Consider the following 18013-nt stretch of genomic DNA (forward strand, 5'->3'; position numbering starts at 1 on the left):
AAATCTGCTGAATTATTTATCCAATCTTTTGTGTTTTACAAAAGCTTCTATCCTGCTTTTTTTTTTTTCTTCTTTTGCAAAGTCAGGGTCCTACTTTTGCTGTATCAGTTACTGACAGCATTTTTTTTAAATATCCTTTGGATGAGTGAATTTCTATCCAGGGATGCCATGTGTCATAGCAACACACCTCCACTACACAACTTTGTTGTGTGGTTGAATCTTAAGGTCTGATTGATCTGCTGACCAGATGTGTTGGAGTCACTTCCAGTCTGTTGCAACAGAGGTGTTAATCTGATTTGGTCTGGCACTTTGGATGTGAACTGTGTTAATGCAGGTCTCTGTGTGTGTGTCAAGGATGATGCTGGGTTGTGGGTGTGGTGTTGTCCTGCCCCTCTGACATTAGGTGGGAGACCTGGCTCTCAACCAGGCAATTTATCCAGATTTATTACTCTGAAGGCAAATGCCTGCAAGGCCGTGTTTGTCTTTGTTGTCTTTCCCTCCCTTGAACTGCAATCAAAAATTTATCTAATGTTCTAAACCATCTGAACTCCAGTAGAAAATGTTTATTATATTATGTTCACTAATTAAATAGTCAAACGTAGAGGAGGGCTGTATTTTTATTGACATCCAAGAAAACACATATGCTGTTGAAATTAAAAATTATTTCTTAATTATTCACAAAATCACCTCAACTGAAGATATAAATCTTATAAAGTCTGTTCAGGACTTAGTCTCTCTATTACTATGACAATTGTGTTTTTATCATGATTTTGTAGGATTTTTCTCATGGTGGAGGACATGTTTAAAGAAAATTGAGCCTAAAATTGCATTTCTGAGTATTTTTTGATTCAAAGTTTTGTGAGTCAGGAGCAGACGAAAAATGCTGTTAGAAAAAGCTTGTAGGTGTGACATAGGTGCTGCAATCGGTCGGCCGCAAACTGCTCCACTCCATTCCGATGCATCCACTCGCAAACATATCCATGGACGTCTTAGTTTTCCTGGTCTTAGCTGGCATCTGCCTCAAAAATGTCTAGCTCCAATATTGCTCACTGTTTTTGGTGCACCGGTTGGGGTTGTAACAGTGTGACTTTTCTTGTTTTCTCAGACTAACCTTTTTATTTTATTTATTTTTTCCTCATTGTCCAGCTTAATTTTTTGTGGTTGTCTTTGCTTCAGTTTTGCAGCACTAACACATTAATGTCTTTTCAATTGTTTAAATGTCATACCAAATAATGTAGTGAACAAACTGCCCTTTACGCTGAACTTTATTCTAACAATTTGCTCAATCTCCATCTTTAAACACATTGTAGGGTCACAATGAAGTGTGGATCTGAGGTATATATAACCTCTTGCACTTCAGCTTTGAATGGCTTTTGTTTGGCTTGGGAGTCTACATGGGAATGCCCTTTATATTTGGGTTTGGTCTTAACGTGTTTGCCTTTCTGGAATCATTGCTGTGCGTGTGTTTGGTCTGGGCGCTCCACACGTGAGAGCAGATCTTCATGCCTTTACAGATTGGCCCCCCTCAGGCTAACAAACCTCAGATCCACTGTTGTATGTACACATGGCAATCATGAGATCTGAATATCTAAGTGGCTGTGGATGGACAGTTAGTCGACTACAAAGACTCCAGTGTTTTCTAGATTAATGGCATTAAAGTAGATTTTAACTCCAAGTACGAGGGATTGTCAGTTTGTGTCTAAGTGCTCACTGTGTCTGAGGATTAAAATGCTCAGTAATGGGGGAAGAATGTGTTAATGAGAATGCCCAAGAAAGCCACTATTTGTGGTAGAAGTTTATGGCAGCTGGAGACCATATGTGCTGTTTCACTGGATTTATGCTTCTTCATCGTCCTGACCGTGATGCCGTCGCAACATGTGACGACGATGAGCAACGAAGCAAACAGGGGTTGCTAACATTAGCATCAACACACAACTTTCCAATCCGTTCTATTTAAAGCAAACAAGGTTGCATTGCCATCGCATGTTTGGTGGGGTTTAAGCAAAGCAATGTAACAAACACAAGTATGAATGTAAATAATTGATGCCGAGCTATAAATTCTGGCTAAATCTTTCAGTGAATGAATTATCACATTCATTATGAACCTTAAAAATATATAGAGGAGCAGTAAAACTGGGGAAATGAAAGATTTTCCTTCTTTCCATTTAGTTATTTTTAGTTATTAGTTATTGAATTTTAACCAAATTAAAGAAAATGGATGCATTTTAAATTATCCTAAGCTGTTAGTCACCTTTCAAAGTCCCACTCTGATCATCTCTTGATATATTTTTAAAAGCGTTGTAGCCCTTCGGCATATTCTATGACGATTTCTGCAGAGGGGCAGTAGTTCATCAAAAAATTGCCTTTGAGTTGTGGTTTTGGACTGTTGGCGCAGAGTAAGCCCGGCCCCACTTCCCGTCATCTGTCTGTCCATCCGTTTTAAGCCACATACCAACTCGGACGAGGAAAACAAAGATCTATTTGTCTGCAAGTGAATGCATCGGAATGGAGCGGAGCGGGAGCTGTTGGCCCACCCAGCGTGTTTTCTACATCACAGATATGGCCTTTTTCAAGCAGAAGTTTTTTCTGTCTGCTCTTGATTCACAATGATTTGAATAAAGAAATACTCAGAAATGTAGTTTAGGCTTTATTTTCTTTATCCATCATGAGAAAAATGCCACAAGAACACATTAAAAACGGCAAAAATGCAATATTCATCAGAGTGGATCCTCAACCTCATTTTGTCCACATAAGAACATTTCCTTTGTTTGCTTGGAGTCCATGTTGGATCATGCCATTATGGATTTTGTAGTGTTTCCTCAGTGTGGGTGGGAGCGTGTCTCCTTCAAAAGGACTGATGATGAAGCGGATTGAGTTTCAACATTAGAATGTTGTACAGCTTTAGTCATTCAGTTATTGATTGTGTCTCAGGAGCAGATGGTTTGATGATGTGATCCCTGCAGGTCTCCTCCCATGTAACACTTAATAACTGGTTGCAGCTAATGTGTCCACATTCTACTGCTAAAGTGTAGAACAATTAAATGTCTTTTGTCAATTATGTTGCATGGTCTGCAAATGCTTGCCATTGTCCACTGTTGCCCACTTCAACTCTCCCCGTTTGGACTTGCCCCCCCACCCTCCCTGTCCAGTCTAATTATTGAGGTCACATACAGATCTGGCAGGCTTCCTCTGCTGGGACAGCGGAGCGCGGTTCTGCTCAGGCTGCGGATATCCTTAGGAAGCTGTCTGAAACGGAGTGAGCCGTGGCCTCTGGCCTTACCATGACCAGCCCTCCATCGGTCCCTCTTGAGAGGCTGATGTTGCTGTTTTATCAGAGATTGTTTTTGTCTTCTCTTAAATACTCCACTGCAACTTTTTAGCATTTAATGTAACAAGATTGTTCATGTTCACACGTTAAAGCCATGTAAGTCATACAGTTTATCCTTCTGCTGCTGGATTACGTAGGGCAAAAATTTGTACGGATAGTGTGATGTTTGCTGCCTGAGCGGCTTGTGTCATTGGGTAGCATGTTATGGACTCATTTCTTTCTTGATGCTGGAGCTGTTGGGCTGGAAATAGCTTTTATTTCTTTTTATGTTAAAAGCAGAGTTTTTCTCGAAACTTGACATTTATCAGCATTTTGTTCTTCACCCAATCTCTGAACCATGCAACAAAACCAGCCAGTGGTAATTTGAAGCTGCCATTCCAGTCCCGAGATTGTGTAACAAGTGAAAGCAATCTCACCGCAAACACATTGACATGACTCCGCCCTCCACCGGGTATTGTTCCTGCCACAGTAAAATGAACAGTCAGAGCCTCCCCTATGACAATGCTTGTGCCAAGTGCACTACTGCTCTGCGTCTGTGTGACCTAGCCCCTCCTCGACAAAAGAATTAATTAAAAATTATTCTCATAATCTGATAAAAATAAGCTTTTCTTATATTCTTATTTCATACATATTTTACATAATTTCAAAAATAAACAAGTTAGTCTGTTGAAGAACGGAGCCGGAAGAAACCAGGGTTAGGAGAGGCTAACACGGACTAAGAACATTTAACCTTTGATGAACATAAAATCCATGTAGGAAATGCCGCAATCTGCAGCTTGGCTGCACATAAATATGTGGGAATAACATCAGCCTTTATTTTGTCGGGACACCACTGGAACCACAAATCCACGTGATTGTTTGAACGGTTTCTAAGGACTGAGCGGCATTTCTGCTTTGAAAACACTGAGCTCTGCCCGGACACACACTTTTACTGGAAGACCTGGTTCTCCTGAGTTCGGTAGCTCGTTCACGTAGAGCTGCGGGACGGATGGCAGTCTGAAGTCTCCCACACATAGCGCACACGTAACAAAGCATCCTCCCTTCCCCTCAAACACAAAGTCCGGCTGCTCTGCTCAGAGACACGGTCGCTCGGTCCACCGGTCCACTTGACTAATCAAGTGCAGGAGCGGACTACTTCTTTTCTTTTTTGTTTGTTATTTATTTATTTATTTTTTGTTAAAGTCACTTCCCTCAGTTTATACTGGATCATCGCGGATCAGTCATTAGTTGGGAAATAAAATAAATGAAGTAATAAAGTAAAATAGCAAATAATAATTATATAATAGCGAAAAATTAAAAATCATCGTCCATCCCGAGGGTTTACTGCAAAAATCGTCAACTGCCAATTTAAGGGACATCGGCCAACCCTACGGTGCACCTTATAATCTGCTGTGCCTATAGTACAGAAAATTCTGTAATAAATAAACTAAACTATGATTGTTGTGTCACATCAATCAATCCTGTGTTCTTCTGTTGACTCCATGGAGACTTGCTTGTATTTGTTAGAATTAGTTGCAGTCACTGAAAGGTTTGAACATAAACTCTTCCTCTTTCTTCCATTGAGCTGTTTATATACACCACTGGATTTGTAAGAATGAAGGGAATTTTAAGACTTTCTGATTGAAGACGGCTTCTTCTCCATGCGTCACTCATGTTTGTACCTCACTTGAATTTAGACTTTTAGTTGTATTTATAAGATAAATGACGCAAATCTTAGTTTTAGAGGATATTTAAAATAGATCTCTGCAAAGTTACGAATTGTTTAAGAGCAGAATCAAACACCAGCTCCTTTTTTGTAAATTGAGTTCTATAAGTTAAGTTAAATTTATAATATGTAATCTTACCAAAGCTTTTTTTTTCCTCTTCTAATGGTTGGATGTGGAGATGATGTGGGCCATGAACAAAAGTAGCAGCTAGATGTGATTTCAATGCATCTGTAACAAGAATGACTATCAAAAAGAAGGTTTCTCATTAGAGGCACTATTTAGTGCAAAGGAGGAAATTCTTAGGAAATTTTCTTATCTTAAGCAGCTGTGTATGTTTATTAGTCAGGGAAAGGATATACAGTAGGAGCACATCCACTTCGGAGGCTGTACATTTACAACTAGAACAAGATTTACAAACAGGAATCCTTTAAGATCATTGCCATTCTCTTTGGAAATGGATATCCCACCAGGTTCACACCAGAGTCAGAATTATATAAATATATAATATGTATATGGAAGTATGATCACTTGGTCATGCATGTTAACCTTATATAAATTTTCAGAACTTTAAACATTTGTATCCACACATTTTAAAACCGTATTTTCTTATCTTTTGATGGGTAACATTGTGGTTTAAAATGTCATTCATTTGAGATTATGTTTAGCTAAATCTGGTAAAGCACTTCAAATTTGTCGCACATTCGTCTGTGGGTGTTCCTTCTGTCACCATTGTTCAGGTCATGTAGGGAGTTGGACTCCTCCACACCCAGGGTGGAGGATATCTTACATCACCTAAACCAAGACTTTTCTCAAATATCCATAATCTGTTGAGAATAATTCATATTATCATCTGTAAAAGAAGACTCTAGTTAGGATAAATGGTTTTACCCATTTCCTTTTTTTAAAGTGGGATGATATGAAAGAAACACTCAGGGAAAGAATCTGAATTTGGGGGATTGCTGTTTCCAAACAGCAGATGTTTGATTCTCCTTTTACTTAACAGCTGCCCCGAAATCCTCCTTCCTGCATTCATTTTTGCTTCTGCGCCCAGTTTACAAAAAATAAAAAAGAAATCCCAGCCGTCTGCTTTTCTGGCTTCTGATCCGACAGCTTTACTCTTCATGAAAGCCCCACAGTATGTGAAGTTTCACTTTTTAGGAGGATGTTTCATGTTAGAGTCAGATGTACTGAAAGTCTATGAGCTCATGGAGGAATGTCGGAATGGTTCATACCTGTGAATACCTCTTTAAAGTTGGCAAATTAAAACGTTTGCATCCAGCATACCTCTTTATAGGGCTTGCATTCTTTATTTATTTGCTTAAATCCTAAAGTAGTTAGGACTTTCATCATATTCATCTGTTGTTTAGAGATAATAGCTTTTTATGGTCATTTGAATAGATCTGCTTTATTTCAGCCAGTGGCTTTGTGTTCATTGTAGTAGTTATGTAATGAGCGAGTGCTTTGGTCAGTGTCAGGCATCTGCTCAGGGGTGTTCCCGCTGACATTCCTGATCATCTTAAACCATATGTTGAGGGGGGGAAAAAACAGTGTTTCTTTTACATTGATTATTTGGTCGATGAAACATTTAACAACTGCTGCTTCACACCACAGCTGTGTTGTTTACAGCCGCCGTGCATCAGTTTGTTTTGGTCTGATGTTTTGCAAAAGGCCCTGCTTGCATGCGTGTGCATGCTAATGCAGCTTTTCCCTGACTAGACACCAAATATCTGAGGAAGGCCTTATGCCCCTGTGTGATTTAGTCTTGCTGTGAGTGTGTGCGCGTGTGTGTGTGTTTGTGTGTCTGTGGGTGGGTTGGTGGGTGGCATCACTCACAGTGAACCTTTCATTTGCAGCCTGGCACTCAGATAGGGAGTCCGGTTAAGAAAGACTGAGAGACTGTTTGGATCCTGCAAAGTGACTCAATTCTTGCTGTCTGCCTGGCACAGATTAGATCAACACTGATGAATATTCAGTTGTTGGCAACCTCTGCTGTTTTAACCGAGGCTAGAAACTGCAAAGCATTCTCAATTTTGTTACTTTGCGTCCCTGCAAACCTTTTTTATTATTATTAATTAAATGCGTTTAAGAAATGCTTTTTCTAAAATAAGTTACATGTTGTAAGACGACATAATTGACAGTCCCTCCTGTTTTGATCTATATTAATAATGTTTTCAACGGTCTTTATATCATGATAATGCAGTCTTGGCTAAAAAAAATTTGACATGATTTCTGTAGAGCGGCAGGAGTTAATTGAAAATTCACCTTTGTTGTCACTACGTCACAAGCTTTTTCCAACTGCATTTTTACGTCTGCTCCTGGTTCACAGTGATTTGAATAAAGTAATAGTCAGAAATGCAACTTTAAGCTTAATATCATGTGAAAAATGCCAAAAGAACATGTTAAACACACAACTTTCGATCTGAGTGGTTCTATAATATCACCACCAATGTAACAGCCCCATTCCCTTTCAGTGTATTGAGTTGTGTTTATTTATTTTAGCTAAGATCCTCTCTGTTTAGAGAATGGCTTCCTCCCTCAACCTTCAACACATCCTTCCCACACCGGGAGGAACTGTTTTGGATCTAAACCATAGCTCGCAGGAAAAAATGTGTTTGGTTCAGAGCTTGGCGAGCATCGGAGGGGGTAAAGGGCATCCTTGAATTGAGCTTCAGTGAAGACACAACGCAGAAAGAAACCTTGGATGGCTCTAGATACTGAGTGAGAACTGATAAGAATGAGTAAGCAAGTAGAAAATGTAGCTCGGGTCCTGTTGTTTTTTTTCTTATTTTTATTTTTTTAGATGTTTCTGCTTCAAATTGGAGCAGAAGATTTTCCGCATTTTTGCACATTCAGGTTACCTCACTAATTTATTAGATTAAAAGCTCTAAAGAATACTTTTTCCCCATATTTACAAATGCTTTGTCAGTTGTTTTTAAAAAGGTGCACGGTGCTATTCCTATATTATTTAACTTTTTAATTGTTCCCTAGTGGTATAAATGTGTTCAAAAAATAATTACCCTTTTTTTTTCTTATATTAAACTTAGTTTTCACTGACCAGTCGGTCCACTGGAATGCCTTCCCTCTGTCCCTTCGTGTGCCCGACACTGTCCATTTTTTTAAAGTCAACTAAAGATACTTTTATTCAAAAATGCTTTTAGCTGACTGGTTTCATTGTTATCTCTATCTTACATTTATTTTCTTCTATTCAGTTTTGTTTTACATCATATTGAATTGATTGTTTCTGTGTTTTCATTGTTCTTGGGTTGAACTATCCCCTCTCTTCCTTTTTGCAGGATGGTTCTCTGGGCAACATAGATGACCTTGCTCAGGAGTACTCAGAGTACTACAACACCTGCTTCAGTGACGTGAGCGACCGCATGGAGGAGCTTCGGAAGCGCAGAGTCTCCCAGGAGCTCGACATGGTAAAATTCATGCTTTTTTGATTTTGAACAATTGTAGAAAAAACTATTTCAGGTTGTTTTTATCTCTTAAACCTAAAACAAAACCTCTTGGAACATGAATGTGTGCTGCAGCGTGGGAGTGCTAGATGTATAGATGCGTCTGCTGTGGTGGTCTGGAGATCTGTTAAGGGGGGTTGGGGGCTCCTTTTCACTAAGATATAGGGTAGTGGGGCAGCGCTCTTGTTGCCAGGCTGCATGGAAATGCATGTTAGAATGCTGCTGCTGTGAGGGACTCGAGCCAACCGCTCTTAAAAACAACATATGGAACCGAATGCTGTGATTACCAATGACTTTTTTGTTTAAGATGTCTTAAAATAACACATTTGGATTTGGTTAGGTTGAAAAGTATGGCTGTCTGTGCATTATTTGAGAAAGCTGTAATTAGGAGTTGCTGAGAAGTTTAGTTTGACCTCTGAGATCATTTGTTTTAAGTATTCCGTGCAGGTATGTATTAGTTGAGCGACAGTTCCTCTTGGGGACAGAAAAATGGGCTGAAAGAAAACATCCATGGCAGTTTTTGGCCTGTGTGGAGAAAAAGAGCTGAGTAGGAGGTGAACCTGGAGCAGCAGGAGGAGGAGGAGAAGACTGAGCTGAGGAAAAAAGAGGGGAAGACCGGAGAAGCCCTGCAGCTGTCCTGGCGCTCTCCAAAGTTTTGGCAGGAAAACATAGAAGAAAAGAAGACAAAAAAGCATGACGGAGGGGGTCAGAAAACACCTTACTGAAAACTATCAAAAATACAACCCACACTGTATAGATTGAACTTTGCCTTTTATTTTTATGCTCTGATCTCCTGAAATTATTTTTGCAACTGCTTTTGGGGAATGTAAAGGTAAAAAAACATTTTTTTTCCTGGTTGCTTTTCAGAAAAAATGTTCGAAAACCAAGTTTCTTTTTGTCAGTTTTGCTCAAAAACTTTGCAACGGTAAAAATAACAGAGTCTTGGAACTGAGCAGGGAATCAATTTGCACTCATTTATTTACATAATACATGCGTATTCTCTTACTGTTGTTTGGGAAATTGCTTAGACCAAATATATTATTAATGTTTACTTTATTTTACACATAATAAAATCTATTGGCATATTAAAAAAGCTTCAATTGATACAACTCTTGCACTCCCTTGCTGCACAGACATCTTTGGATTTCCTACATCCCTTCATGTTTTAAATAAAGAGTTTTTAGCTAAAGTTAAAAACAAAAAGCACACAATTAAGACGCACCATGCATCAAAAAGGGATTTGCCAGTCACAGATTCTGTCTGTTACACTACCAAATGAGCTGAGGGCTTTGTAATGGTAATCCTAGATTTGCTTCAACAAAGAATCTAGGAAACTGCATTTGTCGGGTTTTTTTAAGAATACATTTGTACATAGGTGCTGAAATAAGTATTTAACTCCTACAAGGAAGAATTCAGACTTCACAGATTTCCTATCTCCAATCATCTATTGAGTTATTCTAAAAGAGTTCCCTGTGGTCTTTTATTATGATAATGTCGTTTTTAGCCCAAATCTAAGAACCTGTCATCTTTTAGGACATAGTTTCTGTAGAGCAGCAGTAGTTCATTGGAAGTTTCCCTTTAAGTTGTGGGTGGGACTGTTGGCACGGAGTAAGCACCGCCTCCACATCCCCTCACCATTGCCTGTCCTCCCTGTCCACCATTGAAGGCTGCTAATGGAGTAAAATCCCTAAAATTCAGTGAGTTTTTATTTTTTCTAGAGAGTGATTAACCAGTGAAGGACGTCTGCATCTTATCTTTATCAGAAGACATATTACTCCCTCAATAAAGCAAGTCACAGGTGCATACATTTGAGAAGGCCTGCACAAACGCCTTTCAAAATAAAACAGATTGCACAAAAAAAATCATCCGAAATCCTTCCACATCATATGATATGAGAGTGAAATTGAGAGTCTGGGTCTGAGTAAACTATAGAACCTCTGGAACAATGTTGGTTGGGGTGTCCTTTCTAGCCAAAGGACTTAAGTTGAAATAGATAGCAGTTGTTCAGAGGCAAATACGTGGCCTTGACAGTTCACATTGGCTAACAAAAAAGAATGACTGATTGTTGAAGGGCTAAGTCAAAGTCAAGACCTGAGGACTGACGTCGTACAGATTTTCTTCATAATAAATTGACACCATTGAACTTGAAAAGATTAACACATTTTTGGAGTACTGGTATATGTTTTTTTTTGCATAGTTTTGCACATACTCAAGTGCGACTTGTGTGTAATAAATAAATGGCAACAATCACTGGAGGGCACTGTAGGCGTGTGTATCAGTATTTGCTGCTAACAGCAATGCAGAAGAAGAAGCATCGGCCCTGTCGGAATTATTCCAAATTAGCACAAAGGATGAAGTATTCAACAGATTTACTGATCTGAAGTGATCTAAAGAGTTAAGTGGACGTGTTTGCATCTTCTTCTTGCTGATTACCGTAATAATTGCTCATATGTTGGGCTACGATACTAGATTTCTTTGATGTTTCATGAAGCTAAGCATGAATATTTTCATGTCTGTTCTAGTTCCTTTATTTTGTTAAATAATATAGTCCGAAAAATACGATACTATATTGTTGCTAATCAGTTTGATTGATCATTGACTGTCACGAGCTGCTCTTTGTCATGTTAAGCTTTTCAACAGATTTTCAGTAAAATCATCTTCAACTTTCACTTTCTTGAAAGATTTCTTCTTGGACAGAATAGCAACAAATTCCCAGAAGAAAGTCCCTGTGCCTGCAATTTAACCACAGTCTCATTTTAATGACAGAAGAGGATCTTTACATGAGGTTTCAGTTCTCAAAACATGTCTGAACCTACGACTTAAGCTGGTCTGGGTCCAGTTTTTTTATACAAAAACCTTTTGCTTTCTGTTTGTGCTTCTTTATTCCTTTAACCCAGGGGTGTTCAAACTTTGTGTAAAGAGGGACAGATTTGATGGGGTAACACTGTTTGAGAGTGTTACACTGTTTCCACTTGTCCTGGAGGCGGTAACCCTCACTGTCACCTTTTTTTTTTTTATTTACAGTTAGAGAGCACCACAAAACGGTCACACAATAGTGTTGTCACAGGTTTACAATGCCTTAAGCGTAATTTGGCCAACCACAATCAAGAAATCCTACTCAGGCTTTTTTTTTGTTTTTTTGCTGGGAGCCGCATGTTTTTGATGTTATGACAAGAACCTGGAAATCTAAACATGGGCCCAATGGGTCGGACTTTGGACATGCCCAGCAAATGCTCTTTTTGATAATTGATGAACCTGCTTTCTGCGTGGGCACGCTCTGCCTCCTCCCGCAGAGGCAGCAGTTCGGATGGCTCTCACTGACAGGCAGATTTGATGATGTGAGGCCTATTGCTACAGGAGACAGGAAATGCTGGAAGCAGGAAAAATGAGAAATCAGCAGTTCTAAAATATGTTTTGTTCCAAGTGAAAGGTCATTGAGAGATCAGGCCAAAGAGGAAAAACAACCTTTCTGCCCAAAACTTAAATGTTTAGACAGTTTAATCTTATTCGTCAGAATATCTTTCATTGAAATCTTTATAGATTAGATTACAGTTGTTTAGTCATTTATCTTTGTTTATTCTCTTTAAAAAAAGTAAAAGATTACTGTACACCTTTAAACAATGAAGCCTCCCATCTAAAAAAGTATGTTTCGAACTGTCCTCTTTGTTTCTGCTAGTCGTCTTTTGTTCTTTGCCAAGGAAGCTGGAGCGACTCCTTAAATCATCTGTGCAAGCAGCCGCTGTGTCACTCTGTTCAGTGTCAGTGCAAGTGTAGGCTCTGTTCAGGAGGAAAACATGTCAAAACATGACATACGGGCCAGATGCAGGATCCCCTGGGTGTTCACTAGGTGGTGTTTCTGTCTCTTGACTGTACATGGTTATTCACATCAACGGCTAGTCGTGCATCGCTGCAGAAGCTCCAGGGATGGAGAACATGGAGAAAGAGCCAAAATTTTAAGTATTGTATTTCATTGAATTATACCCCTTATTAGTAAAGGTGCGATATGGGATCTCATTGTATAACGCTACGTGCACATTCTGCATGTGATGTGTAATTCCACTCAGACGCAAACCACTTTTATTAATTATCAATTTTCACATTTTTGGTACTTCTGTTTTTTGAAAAGGATGCTACCCAATCCAAGTCCCTGATTGGTCAAACTTCAAGGGGTTCTACCCTTATATTGTGTTTGGGTCAAAATTGACCCATTTTTGCTCTAGAAAATGGGTTAATTTTGACCGGAGCACAATATACAAGGCTTGACTTTCAATGTATGTTCAGTGCCGTTTTGTACGTAGAGCCCGAAAACTGACTTAAAAACTTGCGGAGCTACATGAGAATTTTAAACATGAAAGCCCGAAACACAAATATACGCACGTTAACATAAACTTATCATTGGATGTGAGGCCGGTGTGAATGTAGCATCAGAGTAGAGAAATATTAGTTGGAGTGTGTAAGCAAGTAGTTCCCTAGTTTGTGTTATTATTTTTCTAACTGAAGCATGACTCAAAGATGAGGTTTTTTGATGCCTATAATGAAAAGCTGCCGTGCCCCTTCTTGTGTGAAATTAATCTAGCAGCCTCAAAAAATGTTTTACAATTATTTAGTAGCAGAGCAGTTTGACAGTTCGGGGGTCAAGCACAGGCCTGATTTGCTTTGACACAAGGAAATTAATGGTGTAAATACGTATGTCGACTTCATTCATCAATCTGGGTAGTTGGTTTGGCAGGATAAAAACACTGAAGAGGAGCATATTTTTGCTCTTTTGTTTATTTGTCTTTTACTGAAGTCTCGCTTGGATCAGCCTGTTCAGACAGCTGCCGGTGTTGCTGTTAGATCACTTACAGAGGATTTTGGCTCCGCTCTCTTGTTGGCATAACTCTTGAGGGCGTCACGTGGTACTTTATATTTGCAGATGTATTATGCAGTTGTTGTGTTTCTTTTTTTTTTTTTTCCAAGTGTTGCACTTGTGGCTCTGTCACTGGAATTTTTAATAAGTGTGGTATATATCAGGAAATGCCAAAGCAACAATCAGCTTTCAAGGCCGAGGAGTGTTATATTGTTCACTGGGATATTTCTGAGAAGAGGATAAAGGCTTTGAATGTGTTGATAGTTTCCTTTAGGACTCCAAAGTGTAGTCTTTGTTTAATAAGTTATTTTTGTTTGTTTCTAAAAAGCAGTCTATAAAAGAGAAGACTTTTATATATTCTTCTTTTTACGAGTTTTATTTTACAAGAATTCTGGCAAGATGAAGAAGCACAATATATACTAAGGCCCTTTCACATGCGATCGTCCGTCGTATAACATGATGTGTTAGTACAACATCCTAAACACTGAAAGTGGTTCCATTTGATTGGATGAATGTGTTTGTTTTATTAAAATTTTTCAAAACATTACTTATGTTTTAAATTAGGGAAATTGCAACATTTTTAGTATTGAGAACAAACAAACCAGTTCAGCTGAGGAATTTTCTTCCTGCAGCTGCATTTATGACTGTAGTTGAATCCAAATCATTTGTCGGGGGGGGGGGGGCTGAGTCACTGGCTGCAGAATCGGTTTATTATTGAAAAAAAGCTAAATTAGTTTGGGTGTCTTGTGTTAAATATAATGATTCTCTAATAAAACAAAAGGTTTTTATTCATGTTTCTGGTTAAAGCCACTAGATGGATCTAAAAGTGCATTAAATAAAACCTCAAAAACTATTCAATTTGATGGACTTTTTGTTGATGAGCCGAACATGCATTTATAGGGGTCGCAAGTATTAAAAAAAAAAAAGGAATTATGCATGGTTTTTCTCACACTTTTGTGTTGACAAACAAACTTCTTATTTTAATAAAACATAATCTCAATTCAGAACGAACTGTATAGGATCTAATGATGATCTTTGCCAAAAAATGTGTTTTCAACATTTGGTTAAAACAGACAAGACATTTGCAAAAACTCATTCTAAATTACATTTTATTTTTACATATTAGCTTGAGTGTAAGGCTGAATAGACACCTTTAAAATAAATCACATTAAGTCTTTAATATATATATATATATATATATATATATATATAATTCTTTTTTTAAAGCACTGCATTATTTGTTTAACTAGTTAGTTTCCATTTGTTAGGGAATATTTTAAAGTATCATTTTTTATGTTTTTACTATTTTTTTTATTAAATATAATGTAAATGTTATTATAACTGCAGCCCAAAACCTTTTCAGTTTGATGATTTAAACCAAATTATATTATTTTATGTTTTTTCAAATAATGACTTATTCCAGGTTTGAAATTAGGTACAAATCTGGTTGGTCGTTTTCTCAACCTCTCAACCCTCTTGCATCAGCTGCGATTTGGCGTGCTAACCTGTTTAGTGCCAGCATACATTAATCAAGACAATTGTGATATTTTTTTTAGATAAGTGAGTAAAAGGGTGTGGATGGAGTTTTCTTTGACTGGTTCTGCAGGTACGCTTTCCTGGTTCAGCTGCTAACGTCTTTTCAGATCTCCACCTAAGTTGTTCTTTCGGTTCGTTCCTCCACATTCTCAGACTAACCTCGTAACTTCACACCCGCCCACCCTGAAGATCTAGCAATGCCAGCTGGACATCCTCCACTGTTTCAGCCCTCAGCTCCTGCTGCGTATCCACCTACTTCTGCCTCAGAAGTTGGCAAAAACTGTGGGAGGAACAACATTTGCAACAGCTTGACGTCATTTGAAAATATGAAGTTCTACACAGCAACATGCAATGGAGCATTTAAGCTGTGGTTCATTTCTTAAGCATTATCTAGTGCAAGAAAGCTGATCTTTGCTATGGTTTGTGGGTTAATTTACAAGCTAGTTTGGGTTTAGCTTGTAAATTAACAAGTTTAATTAATTATTTGTGATTCAAGAAAACATTAGGGGAATAAAGTGAGGTCATTGTGGATGGTAGGTTCCCTGCTTGCTGACTGTGATCCTCATTACTCGAGTCTTTCGTTTAGTCTTTCTTTCCCCCCTTAATTCCGTCATGCTTAAGCAATCAGGAATCAGGCCTTTCCATCAGCTGCATGCACACACACACTGACGAGTTTGTCCACAAACCAGTGCGGCCCTCTGAAGGGGGAAAAAAAAAACATGCACGTTCACATACCAGTTTGGTTGTAAGTAGGGCAGTATCACAAGACGTTGCTGCTAAGTTCATATAAAGGATAGTGTACCCCCTCTGGGATGTTGGATCCAATATTTACTTTTTTATTGCCCCCCCCAACCTTCAAAATGTATTGATCTGCTGTTTTTGTGCCAGATGCACAGGCAATGTCTTTGGAGCTTGTTTATCCCAATGAATATCTCAGCAAGAGGTACATTCAGCATTTTAGGCTTTGCGTGATTGTAAACCCTTTTCATCATGCGTTGTTTTCAATTTGTGACAAAAAGTAAACTTTTGGTTTGTTTTTCCCAAATTTTGTCCCCATTTCCCCTCCTCCTTCCATGCCTGAGATGGCATGCAGAGGCAGGGAACACAGGAAGCTGGAGATGAATAGGAAGAACAGAGAGCTTCTTTGTGTCTTTAAGGAGCTCTATCTGTGAAAGTGGAGGCCGTGTTTGTGTATGTGTGTAGGTTTTCCTCTGTCTGGGTTTATGTCTGTGGTGGGATGCATGTTAGAGCCTACATCTGACTGTGTACTTATGACTGTGTGCAAGGGAGCCAGGTTCAAATGTGTTTGAAATAGTTTTTACACCCCTTTGGAAGGTCGCCCGCTGTTGCCCAGCAGGGAGACCGGCGTTGGTCCCTTGACGCTGCAGGCCGGAGAAGTCATCAAAGAGGATCTGACAGCAAAACCAGACGGCAACTTCCACTTTCATGAACATATTTGTGACTTTGCGTTTGGGTGAACTCCTGTTTTTGTGGTATTTTGTGCCAGGAAGCTGTATTGTGCACAGTCCAGTTGTTTAAACAAGACTGCAAAAGCTATTCTTATTCAAGGGATAGATGTGGTATTTCTTTGTCTCATCGTCGCTGCTTCTTAGAGAAAAACAAACATTGCTCTCCCAGGTTTTCCTTACATCCTGTTGACCTTACAAGTATATCTGTTCTCTAACTTATGTGAAAAAATGTTTAATCACTTAGGGGGAAACTTGTGGATGCATTCTTCCGTTTGCCAGACATTTAGATGTCTCAGTCAGGATTTGTATAGTTGGGAGTTTAGGCAACTATTTTGCTAAGAACACTAGATTTAGTAAATTATTGTGATGATAACTGGTTCAGCCTGTCAGACTCTGATCTGTGCATTTCGAGGGGATTTAAAGAGCTCTTAATGTGGGTAATTCCTGTTTAATTCACTTGGTTGGGGCGGTATAAGTAATCTTGAAGTCAAAAATAGGCCTCTAGATTTGGTTTGCGTTGAGGTCTAAAAGTGGGGACAAATGATGAGGCTCCATTTACAAAAACATCCCTATTTCCTATTTTAGTATCTACTCCATTGCAAAAAATATATTTTTAGACGGTAAAATGTTTCACTACACCATAAACTGATTTCAGGGCCGTAATATGTTCACACTGGTCAAGCATGTAGAGCAGGGGTCGGGAACCTATGGCTCGCGAGCCATATATGGCTCTTTTGATGGTCACATGTGGCTCGCAGACAAATCTTTAATTATAGTTTTTTTTTTTTTTCATTAGACCAGTCCTTCTCGGGCGCGATGCGATGCCAGAGGCGCGCAGTAGTAGCGGTGCTTAGAGAGAGAAATCTGCGCCAGCGCTATCAGTTTACTATTATCTATTATTTCACAGAGTTTGTACCAGCTGGAAACTTGTGAATTGACGTGCCTAAAACTGCGCGCTCCCGTCTCTGAGAAAGAGCGCGCAGATGCGGGGACGGGATGTGTGAGGGAGAAAGCAGAGGGTGGGGGTGAGGGGTTGTGGGGACAGCAGGTGAATCGCGCAGGGATTATAAAAACGTAAAACCCGCTGCCCGTCACCCACTGCGGCGTGTGAGTGTGTGTTTGACTCCAGGTCTGCATGTGATCAGTCTGTCTCACATCTACAGAACATTCAGACCTAAGATCAGGTTTAAAGTCTCAACGCCTGCATGAAGCAGAAACTCACCACGTATCAACCAGACTAGACCATCAGCAAAACTACCACGAGAAATACTCACCATTTATTAGCAACAGCATAACGATGTTATTAAAAAGAATCCACAGACTTATTGTACTTTAAAAATGTTGAAATTAAATCAAATGCACACATTCACTTGTATATTTAGTTTTAAACAAATTGTCGCGGACTGAGTTGGATGGCTGTTGAGCCGCGTTAAAAGTTCTGGAGTTCATTGAACGCGTCAAGCAGAGATCTGATTGGCTCTCAGTTCTGTCGCTCAGCCTGTTGTTAGGTAGTTTGGACCAATGGGGTTCAGCTATGGGCCGAATAAGGGAAATGGGAGGGGCTGCAGCGGTAGCAGGGGAATATAAAGTTGGGAGAAGCGCACTCGTCTCGGCGGGAGAGATTCAGGAGTTGCTGAATTAATTGTTCGGCGTTTGTTGCGGTCTGC

General features: G+C 39.2%; 1 protein-coding gene across 20 annotated transcripts in view; it reads left to right on the forward strand.

Annotated features, from left to right (window-relative positions):
- sash1a (SAM and SH3 domain containing 1a) overlaps positions 1-18013 on the forward strand; it is a 167971-nt gene that overhangs the window by 116760 nt on the left and 33198 nt on the right. For all 20 annotated transcript variants that reach the window (XM_078942723.1, XM_011491627.4, XM_078942724.1 and 17 more), the window contains exon 2: positions 8328-8456. In XM_078942723.1, coding sequence (XP_078798849.1) covers positions 8328-8456 — 129 coding nt within the window. The remainder of the gene's footprint in view (positions 1-8327; positions 8457-18013) is intronic.

The sequence above is a fragment of the Oryzias latipes genome, chromosome 24 (assembly GCF_053564925.1).
Source record: "Oryzias latipes strain Hd-rR chromosome 24, Olatipes_Hd-rR_3.1".
NCBI lineage: Eukaryota > Metazoa > Chordata > Actinopteri > Beloniformes > Adrianichthyidae > Oryzias > Oryzias latipes.